General features: G+C 37.1%; 1 protein-coding gene across 2 annotated transcripts in view; it reads left to right on the top strand.

Moving 5' to 3' along the window:
* The window catches only part of LOC149244545 (uncharacterized), a 317,274-nt gene that overhangs the window by 45,098 nt on the left and 260,044 nt on the right, over window positions 1-12,132 (top strand). For both annotated transcript variants that reach the window (XM_089374885.1, XM_089374884.1), the window contains exon 2: window positions 6,190-6,415. In XM_089374885.1, the coding sequence (XP_089231011.1) occupies window positions 6,190-6,415 (226 nt within the window). The remainder of the gene's footprint in view (window positions 1-6,189; window positions 6,416-12,132) is intronic.

The following is a 12,132-nucleotide window of genomic DNA, read 5'->3' on the forward strand; positions in this document are numbered from 1 at the left end:
GCTCTTTCAGAAAATGCAATCCGAGAGTTGGTTGGTTTAGCCGAGAACTTCCTCGAACGCCCGGTAATCTAAAAAAAGGATTTCCTGCACAGCTTAAAATCAATCATTAACATAGAGGGAGAAAACAATAGTGAAATTTAGATCAAATGAAGATACTTACCATTATATTTCAGAAATTAAACTAACATTCAAACCCCAAAGATCAGACAAGATACCTGTGCCTAAATCAATCTTCATCAAGCTATTATCAATGGCTGAAAATAAAATTATGCATAAAAATAAAACATCTTACAACACTTCCAAACGAGTAACACCAACAAGATTTTCAACCCCAAAGTCTTTTTTTATTGCACAAAAAATGACTACAAAAGAGCTTTCTTTAGCACACGACTCTCAGATCGAATGATCTCAAATGACTTCTGACACCCTATTTAAAGGAAAAATTCCCAACGGCTAGTTCCAGTGATCCATGTCAAACTAATCTCGACCGTCGATGAAGATCAAAATCCCTGTCAATCTCATCCGTCGAATTTTTAAATGCATTTTAATATATTAAAAAATTAAAATCCTGCATTTATTCAATGTTCCACCAAGGCTCTGGGACGGGGAGACGCGGGTGCGGGGAGACGCACAAGGGGGACGTGTGGGAGTACCATCAAATTTTAGGGAAATTTAGGGGGCACGAGGGGATGTCGGGGTATATATATATTTTTCCTTTCTAATTAATATATATATATATATATATATTTCAAATTCATATTCAATAATGAAAGCATAAATACAATGATACATACATAATTGAATTAAATAATGAAATACATTGATCCATACTCATCATCCTTACTAATACATACATGATTCATCCATAGACCACGAGATTCAATAATGAAATACTCCAATCCATATTCATTATTCATTATTCACCATTCTAGAATCTACATTGATTTAAAAATTAAATTCATCATTCATAATTCTAGATTCTAAATTGATTTAAAATTAGAATTCATCATTCATCATTCTAGAATCTAATTAGTACTAAGCAAAATAGACTATAATAGATACTGAAATCTGAATACTGGAATAGTAAATTGATATAACTAAAACTCAAAAACAGTGGAGTGATGGGTCTAAAAGTCACTCTAAAGTACAAAGAGGGCTTGGTGCTCTTGATTAAATACAAATTCCATACCCTTGTACATGACAAAATGCAATGGAAACATTGCAATCCATCGAATCCTAAATTCCTGAAAAACTGTTAAGTCTGCTGGATTTTGAGTGAGATCTAAAATTCTACTTTCTCCATATGAAATCCATTGAGGTCGAAACCACTCTCAAACATCCCGAGTCATTTCATGGTAATGTAAAAAATTTAAGTAAAAGGATGAAAATGAAAGATAAAGGAGAATGTCACTTTTACTTTAAGAGTTTAACATTGCCATGAATTACATAGCATTAGTAGGGAAATATGGTCAAATACTAGGTTTTCTCTGTCATAAATAATTGTTTACAAGCAAATTTAATGGGGGACGCATAGCCCATCTTGAGGGGGGACGCCTAGGCGTCCCCCTTTTGGGGAGTCGCGTCCTTCACACTCGGGAAACGTCCCCCCTGCGTCTTCCCGCGTCTCCCCAAAAGGGGGACGTGGGGAAACGTTTCCCCAGACGTCCCCCCGTCCCGGGTGCGAGGGGTGCGCGCACCTGACCCTAGGGAATGCGTCCCCGTGGAACACTGCATTTATTTACTCAAAACTTTGACTTTTTATTATTTTATTTTATTTTTCAAAATTTTTATTTATTTTTAAATTTTATTTTATTTTATTTTTTATTTTTTTATTTTTGGATCCTCAAACTTAGCCTTTGGAAAAATCACCTAGGACCTAGGACTTAGGACTTATGAGGGGATTAAAACATTTCCTAACCCTCAAGACACTTTACATCATGACTTTTACAATTTTACATCTCAAGGGGGAAAACCCATTTGACATACACCTCATAGACCACCCAGTCTTGCGACACAAACATAATCTAGCAGATCAAGCAATATGTAATAACCTAACCAAATAGTTAGAATTATTTCCAAATTACTTTTACATAGACTCGAAGCACACTAGGATTCACCTAAGATTCCAATGACAAAATTCATTCCAGCTTTGGGGTTAGGCTGAAGGAAAACTCTGCCAATCATGGATCGGTGAGACAAAAAACCTTCTGGAACGTAGATTATCACTAGAAAATTAGGTTTGCTTAGGCAATTTACATACATGACTCAGATCTGCTAAGATTATTTACAATTTACACATGTAGACTGGGTTTACAACATAACATGATCGGGTTGATGATGACAGTCGAATGGCACGGACACGTCAATCAAGCGTTATCCCTTTTGCGGAAAAAGGGGGTGTACTGCTATGGGTAGTTGACACGTAGTGGTCAACATGGACTATCTGTGAGGCACTTATTCTTAGTAGAGGTGAACCTTTTAATGAAGATTCCAATGGAGGATCTTCATGATCCTTATTTTGCAAATGCTCGTTTCTAATGATGATGATTTATTTATCTTCTATCTTGCTAGATGACTTTCCTCCAACCATATATACTTCTTCTTCGGTTGTCCTTATATGCTTCCAATGGAGATTCCATTTCTATCATGATGTTTTCTACAACCATGTAGATTTTCTACTTCAACTATCTTTCCATTCTTCTATGATGATGTCATCTCTATCTTGCTATAATGCATCCTATCATATTTGTGATGCTTCTATTCTCTTCTATAACTAGAAAGAACTAAGTGAAGCAGATTATCTCAATCATAGTAGAGATCTTTCACTTCCTCCTTCTTTGATTTATTCTTTTCTGATTCTTCCAGTTCTTCGGTAACATGGGCTTCATTTCTTTCCTTTCTCTTCTTGTTGTCCTTCTTGAGTTTGGGACAATTCCTTTTAAAGTGCCCATATTCATTACACTCATAGCATTGTATCTTTGACACATCGATCTTCTTTTTCCGAGGGTCAAACTTTCTAGACTTTACTTTTTTCTCGGCCATGGCAGCATATGCTTGAACTTGCTCAATTGATCCAAAATTGCTCTTTGCTTTCAACCTAGTTTCTTTAATCTTACAACCTAGTTTCTTTAATCTTACAAAATGATGAAAGTTCACTGAATGGAGTGGCTTCCTTATTTCCATAGATACTTGATACAAAGTTGCCCCATTCATCAGGTAGTCCATTGAGCACAACTGTGGTCATATCTTTATTGGACATTATTTCTCCTAATTCTTGTAGTTGATCTCTTATTTGACATACCCTCATAAGGTATGAGGCTACCCCTTCATACTTAGATACCTTCATTTTGTATAATTCAGTTTTCAATGATATAACTTCTCCTGCAGTGCTTACAGAAAACAATTCTACCAACTTTTCATAGATATCTTTCGATTTCTCCAATTTTGCTACATAAGGTATGAGGGAATCCTTGATATATTCTTGTGAGGATCCTTTGAACCCTTATTTCCCTTTTCATATATTTCAATAGTGCTTGAGCTTTCTCTTGAGATGGTTTGGAGATTGAACCCTTAACATATTCAATAACTTCATTCGTTATGAGGATCAAATCTATACCCTTTTTCCATGCAAGGAAATTTGATGACCCAAGCAGTTTGTTGCTCTCCTTGCAGAACGAAGTCATGTTGATAGTAGATTCAAACATAAATATAAAGATACTTGTCAAGTGAAGATGCTCTTAGGTGATGTTATCTTCAACTTGATGCCTTCTTGATGATGTTGCTTCCTTGATGATCTTCTTCAAGGATGTTTGAGATGTGATCTTTGCTTCAGTGTGAGGGAGATCACCTTGATTTCGTTGATGATGATGGCAATGCTTCTTCTTGCTTCCTTTGGATGTAGAATTTGGAGACTTCAAGATGCTTCAAATGTGTAGTCCTTCTTTCTTTGAGTGGAGGTAGGGTCCTTGAGGTCTTCTTCTCCTTGTGATGATGTGATTCTTGAGATGAGTACTCCTCCTTGGTGCTTAATGATTTCCTTGTGCTCAAACCTTATGTATCCTTCTTCAATGATGTGATCTTCAAGCTGCCTCTTGTTGTTGTTGTAGTCACCGTAGCTCTGATACCATGTTGAGAAATCTGGGGGTAGCTAGAATGGGTGATTTCTCTGACTTTGATAACTGCTTGTGATGTATTTTTACTTAACTTGATTTGCTTCTTCTTTCACTTAATTATTATTAGTGTTTTTTATCATCAAACAACTACCAAACAATGAAGATCAGTGAGATGAGGAGAAAAAAAAATGTACGTTGTGAGCCAGTCCTCTTGTGAGGAAAACCCACAAGAACTCTTCTCTTCTTATAGAACTTCAAATGACGAATTCCAAGACCTATGACCCTTGACAAAGACCCCTCCAAGACCAAGTCAAACCTTCCTTTGATGAGCTTCTCTTCCATAGCTTACAACAACAACTTTGACCCTAGCAACTTCTCCATCAACTTCGACCCCAACAATTTCTCTGATAACTTCTACCCAACAATTTTGACCCCAGTAATTTTTGACTTCTTTGACCTGCAATTTTCAGCCCCAGTAGTCATTGCAATTTTGCACGTGTGGTTGTCTTTAGGGTAGATTTGAGTCCTTATTTACTTCACTTCACTTGATTTCTTCTCCTTAAGACTTTAGCGTCCAAAGTAGATTCTCTTGATACCCAAACACGGCTTCACTTAGCAGATTTTCAACTTGATCTTGCTGTGGTAAGATGATGCCCTAACTCCTCGCACGTGTGAGAGATATAACCCTAAAACAGATCCAAAATTTAGATTTCTCTCTTTTTCTCTTCATTAGGTGTTGAGGCTTCTTGTTGTCTTCTTATCCTCCTTGATCGAACTTGTTGCTGATTGGTCGAATTGTTATCTCAAATGAAGTTGAGGTCCCACTATATATAGGCTTCTTAGGATGTCGAATTCTTGTCCTTGAGGCCGACTTGATTCTTCTTGTAGGCCGACAAACTTGTTTGACAAGGTCTTCGAGGGTCTTTATGACACTTCTGACTTTACAAAAAATTTCTTTACAAGATACAACACGCCCAAAGGGGCCTTACATGTATGACAATGACTCTTTGGACTTCATAAGTTTATGACAAACCAAGAAGCACTCAATGGTTGCCTGACCTACAAATAAATTTACTTTGAGCATGAAACCCATGCATCAAGAATGAAAATAATAAATTTTTTTTTTCTCTTTTAATCAAATATATAAAATCATGATTACAATAGACATTATGAATACCGAACCTAGTTACATATTTCAACACTGTGAACACTAAATTCTTCTACAATCAAGTTTTAACTTGGCACAAAATCCCAAATCATTCAAAGCATCATCTCGAAAGGGCTGTTTTAATCTGCAACTCTCCCCCAAATGGTAAGATTATCATGTCTCGATAAATTTTGAGAGTCCAACTCTCCAATTTGAACAACTAACTCACTCCAAGCTTGGCACTCTTCATCATGGGGTCTTCTTCGAAAATGTGTCCTCAATACGGATGAGGCTCTTAAAAGGTATTGTGATAGTAGTCCCAGTAGGTTAGTCCTACGTCTTTTTTCCCAAGTACAGAAGGTTGGTTCACCTTGTTTCTTTATATCAAAATTAATTTTGTGACTCGTAAAGGTTAGCTCTGGTTTAGTGCAAGGTTGGTTCAGTGATCAATTATTCCAACACTCAAGGGAAACACATACCCACACACGTAGTCCAATGTGTCGTCAGTCAAACATCCTCCTTTGATCCGTTACAGAGTTGTTCTCTGCTCCAACATCGACAGTAATATCTTACATTGTATTGATGGATATGGTTTATTGCTTTTGCTTTTACTGTTGCTATTATGTAGCGTTTTAACTTATTCTTTTGACTTTTAGGAGTCATGTTTGCTCTCCCTCCACTTATCACTAATGATTTACTTTTGAGTTCCGCTGATTTTTTTTATTATATTGGACATTTTTACCTTATCTAAATAAGTTTTTCTGTAGGCTGGGTATTTTTTTACCACTCTGTTGTGTTCTTGTGTGAAGTATAACTCAGAAAATTCAAAAGGTTTACCATGATATCTCAAAATTTATTTTGTTCCTTTTTAGAAAATTTTGGAGAAGTTGTTTGAGCATGTTGAAAATTGTTGGGTAACTGAAATTGCAGATGTGCATAGCGCGTTTTTTAAATTACAGTTACCTTCTGGGCCCTTGATTGAAAATTCACCAGGCATAAAGCCTGGAACCCTGATAGCTTGTGATCGGGTCTGTATTCCTGGCCTTCAAAGGTTGCAGCATCTCAAGAAATATGCTCATTCACGTCGAGTCAAGGTGCAATATTCAGAAGGAATATCAAAATTAAATCCAACGAAGATTGAAATTTGTTTTCACAGGTATGCCTTATTCTAAAGGACATTAGATTACTTTTCTTGCTGCTAATTATGAGTTGTGGGCACGTTTCTGTGCCTTTATCATGATTATGATGCTATTTATTTATTTGAGACAATACTTCGTATCCGTCTTGCCTACTATAATGCAATTTACTTTATGCATGGTACTGAAATTGCCAAATGAGTTTGAAATTTTTTATGGCTCTGTTTCCATATATATTTATATATTTTTCTATAGATACATATGATGCGTTGAAGGCTCCATTTCTCACTAATTTTTTATGAGTTAGTTTGTGTTATTTGATCAATCATTTGATGTTTACTTTAAAACCATAGGCCAATTTATGATTGTTTCGAAAGTACAAAAGTTCTATGGCAGATTGAAAAAAGGCTAATCTTGTGTAGATTTATTAGCTTCCATTCTAGGTCAATATATACTCATATTTTATTCCCAGCAATTGTGTGTTCTGGTTCTTTTACTGACTTTCATGTGAATGATAACGTATAGGAAGTGCCACTTCTCACTGGGGCTGCAATCATTGATTAGTCTCATTCCGTTAAGACTTTGCATGTCTGTGTATAAACACTTGCTTCTGCAAGACAAAGACAATTCTTTCAGTTTGATATGAAAGTCCTAGTTTTTCTTCGATTCTTATCTGCAGTTAGATGGGCATAGTTATCTTATCCATCACTACCCAGGTGGGAATTTTTGTCCTTGTATGTGGAGAACTATATTCTTTTTTTCCTTGGAAATAAATTCCTGTGGAGCTCCCAAGCAGTTACCCTTGAACAAGGATGGTACCCAGTATAAAGTCAGCGGTGAAGAAATAGTGCCCCTGATCCTGTGGCAATTGAACTGGAACCTGCAGAGTGCACTGGATTACAGGCAACGTCCTGATAATGTTGGCACCAACCAATTGAGCTAACACTTGGGGTTATGGATAACTCTATTATATCATACTTTTCACTTTCATTACTGGATGAAAAGCAAAAACTTGAAGTTACAGATCTGGTATTGTGGCAGCCTCTACTCCTGCAACAACTTTGATCAAAATTCCATGCCTTTTCAGTTGACAGTGGAGGGTTCTTAATTTACGTGCCTTATTCTAGCTGAGTCTGGAACCACCGACAATTTACATGTATACTTGATGCCTTCGGTAGCTGTCCTACCTAAAATATCTGGATAAGTTTTTCCACTTGTGTCCTACTCAAGTCTCAACTCCCATCTTTGTATTCTCTTGATCAATTTCCTTTGTTGGTGTTTCTTCCTCTCTATCATCTTTTATAGAAATCTTATCTGAATGGATTTCATATATCTAGTCATTCCCTGAAGCCCTCTGAACTTCCTTCTAAGAAGCTTGTTTTCCATTTCTTTTCTCAAAGGTCCTATTCTTTTAAAATTTATTATATCCTCTTGAAACATATTTTCTGGCTCCCTGCAGCTGGGTTTTTGAATCAGTTTGCATGAGCCATTTTTTAAATTCTTTTTTGCATCAACTGCTCGTTTAAATTGTTCCTGCTTCCATCAGAAGATTTCTTTTGACCCCTGGAATCCCTCTACCATACATTCTAGTTTTGATACTCTCCTGCCTTTTTTGTTGGACATGAATGCTGCAGATGACCATACTCACGTTTCTAGGTTTTGCAACAAAATGATGTTTTAAGGGCATAAGTAGCACTATGCTTCAAACATTATTGATTGGATCCAGAAGTGGCTTCTCCATGTTCGCCTTCCTAGACTTTGTCAAAAATAATATTAAGTCTAATTTGTATGAGGCCTGTTGTCGCATAGATTGTCACGACAACGCTCAGACCAGGGGCTGTCACCCTGATCCCCGATCTTTCCGTTTAAGCTTGTCTCCCGCAGCTAAGGGGGGTAGACCCTAAGGGATGATGAAGACCAACTGTGGACCAGTTGGGTTGGGAGACACGAGAGAAAACAAGCACTTATTTGATTTTATTAAGTTAATAGACCAGTGCCTTATAGAGTTAATGGCTGAAAGATTATCTATCAAACGCCGCGGAAAGATGAACTCATTAACAATCATTTACCATCAGATAACTCAAGCAATGCAAGATATTCGATAAATGCACAATGCTTTAATAGTGATCCAGCGATTAAAACTCAATAACGATATTCCAGCGATTAAAAATTTCGAAAGATAAATGCTTTAAACAACCACGTAATTTCAAATGTTAACCAGAGATCACATTCATATAGCTAATATTTAAATGATCATTCAAGCATATTTAACCACATGAAAATGATAAACATTAATCCCACATCAAAAATTTAGCCTCAGCAGAAAAGATATTTCGCAAACATGGCAAATCCTTGAGGCAAGACTGAATCTGGCAAAATATTTCCAATTTTTTTGTATTTTCAAATAAAATAAGACTAAGCTAACTAAAGATGGAACTTTAAATCTAAAGAAAATTCCAAACTCCAGGACAAAATAAAAAGTCTAAAAAATTACTTTTTATGCTTTTTATTTTTATTTTTGTTTTTATTTTTATAAAGTAAAACAAAACTACCCTCTAAACTTAAAAAAAATGAAAAACAAATTTATTCTAAACTAAACTAAACTAAAAAAACATTTTTTTATGATTTTTTACATGTTTTTCATTTAAATGAAATGTTGGACACCTAATCCTAAATGGGTTAGTGTGGAAGCCGAATAGACTAAGCAATCCAAGAGACCTTGGGATCTGAAACCCAAGAGTCACATAATGTACTATAAATGTAAATCTCTTGTTAATAAAAATTGTATTGCATGTTTTATCTTTCATATCTTTGCTGTCCATGTGTGTTTAACATGGTATCAGAGCAGGCGTATTCCTGCCCTGCATAATTAATGTGAGCCATTTGTTTTATGGCCTATCTGTGCAGTTTATTTCTGCCATATTCTTTTATACAGACCTGCGCCCTGTCTGACATATTCACTTGAACGATTCCTCTGCCTGACACTGCCAGCGCTGTCCAAGCTGTTCTGACATGCCTGTTGTCATATATGTTTCTGATATTGTCTGCACCATCTGTCAAGCCTGCGCACTCTGTCAAGAGACCAGCTGCAAATGCTGTCTCACTGCGTCAGTGTCATAGACATTTTATACCTGCGCTCTCTGTTTCCTCTGACATTCGCCTAACATTGAAACGCTTGAGCTTGTCTGTTTAACGCTCGCCATATTTTCTGTTTTGTGGCATTTATGTGCATTTCAGCTCTGCCACCTATTATTTTGCTGTCATTCTCAGCCTGGCATGCAAAACGCTCCCCCTCATTGTCCACCTACTCTAATGCTCTAAAATATGCCTGTCAACCTTGGCGCTCATGAAAGTTGGTTGTTGCTGGGTGTGGAGTGCAATTACCATATTAAGAGAGATTGGCCCTTGTGTGTGTCGTTTCAATTTCCTCAGCCAGTGGTAATGCATTGGCAGAGTAACGTTTCTGCTCAACGCTTTACAACATGTTTGAGTGCCGAATGTGAGCTCTTTGGGCGCTGTGTGAGTGGAATGTGAGCGAGCTCCATTTTGAAGATTGTGATTTGTATTGTACGTTGAGTTTATTGATGCATCAAGTTTTGAATGTCTTGAATTTATTCAAACGCCCTATGATTGGTCATTCAAGTTAATTGGTATGGCATTGGGCTGGTTATTGAACTAAATAGTTAAATTCTGTGAATTACATTCATCTGTGCGTCAGATTATGTCTGTCAGAGGTGTTTTGCTGGAGGTTGGACGCTGTGCATTGAAACCAAAAACCAAAACTAGAATGCCATTTGAAAGCGGCAAGAAATCCCTTTGAATATAGAACGCACCTATGCTGGGAATGGCCTTTTAGAACTCCAGAAAGCATCTAGTTCCAGATTCATTCGTCCAGCAGAAGCTGCCTTGCGGATACCATACATCAGTCTAAGGTCAAAATCATACAAGAAGAGCTTCATTTCGGGCTTGAAAGGCTATGGTGCATTGAAGTTAGCGTTGATTTTTATGGTTGAGTGCATTCCATCGCATACATTCTCCACAAGGACATTGGCAGTGTTTATAGCCTTGGAATTGACATAAGGATCCAAGGTCGGGGGATTGTCATTAGGGATCAAAGGGCTACAAGGACAATTTACCTTAAATTCGTTGCTCTCAATGCTGGTTTTGCAGAATCCGGCATCACTTTTCTCTCGAATTCGTCCAAGACCACAAGGATGTCTTTCCGAAGCCTCTGCTCATATTGATCGGTAAATTTCACCTGCGTCCCTCTTGTAGGAACAAGAGATTCATGTGGTAAATAATAAAGTAATGAAAAGAACTAAAAAAAGAACTGCGTTGAAGATCAAAAGGCTGTTGCAATCATTCCTCGAGATTTGAATAGAAATAGTCCTCTTCCCATGGTTGCCATATAATTGTTGAAGTTGCTCTCGTTGGCTCGTTTAAGGGCTTGCACCACCAACGCCCATTGATTCTAGACCCAATACCCAGAAACTTGTTTCAAACTCATGAATTGAATGAAATCTTTTGGTAGCTAACCATGATTCGAACTATGTCTCCTGGTTTTCTTCTTTTATGGCCTCACTGGAATAGTATGGATATAATCATGATTCTGAATGCATGTTTGGGAGTTGGAAGGCGGCATAATGCGATGTAGATTTTCTACACGGTGATGGTTCACTCGAACAGTTTGAGTCTAAGGTATCGGTGATTCATTATATAGTATTGAAGTTGGAAGTTTATTACAAAATTATCATTGGCATTTGATTTTTGGGCATTTAAACATTCTCGCCCTCATCACAACAGCCTGACTGTGGACCATTCATATGTACTACTTATAGACTTGCTACAAGGACTTCTCAAGTTTGAGCCTTCGGAATGTTTGAAAGCTTTAGAAGCTTTGAGTCGTCCATTCTCTTGATTTTGATTATTGCTTTGGCTGTAAATGATCGTAATACTGACACTGACATTGAACCCAGAACATGCTTCCATTAACAGAATGTATTGAGGTTGAGGGAAACGGTGAAACTGCATATTGACTACAAGTACAGAAGTCCATGCAAAGGATTGAATTCTCAGAAAACAGAGCAAGAAATTACATAGGATCTGGTGAAGCCTTTGTTACGGCCTACCGTAGATGTTGTTGGGATTTTTGCTTTTTGGCTATTATTGGTTTTTTTCCCTGTAAATAGAGCAAGAAAATTACATAAATGTGTGCTCTGATGTATTTATTCTGCAAAACCACATACATGCATGCTATGTTGGATTGTTATCAACTTTGTTGGTATTACAATGGCTATTGAAGAGAATCGACCGCATTAGGGGATCTCGGCATTATCTGCAAGCTGGAATCCAATGGAATTGAGTGTGTAGCTATATGTCATTGAGTGTCTTCATTACTCTTGGTGTCTTCGGGCCTGTGCATTGACAATTTTAGACATTGAGCTTATACATAAACTGGTTCAGGTTTCTGCATGGAGACTTGGGAGAGAAGGAAGTCACGAAGTGATTTATCTCTAGCTGAAGTTTTGGTATAGCCACATATGGAAACATATATTTCTTCTGGATTTTAGTTATGCCGCTGGAAAACATGTCTTGATTTATCTTCCACTATTGATTAACACTTCTACAACATTTGGCATTTTATTATTCAAGTCCAAGGGAATGACAAAGTTCATGTTTCTATCTGCAACGGTACTGCGGACAGACTTTCAGATTTGATATTTTGAAAAGCTTCTCT

This window comes from Pinus tabuliformis, chromosome 8 (assembly GCF_031772625.1).
Source record: "Pinus tabuliformis cultivar Carrire ecotype Pingquan chromosome 8, CPIR1, whole genome shotgun sequence".
NCBI lineage: Eukaryota > Viridiplantae > Streptophyta > Pinopsida > Pinales > Pinaceae > Pinus > Pinus tabuliformis.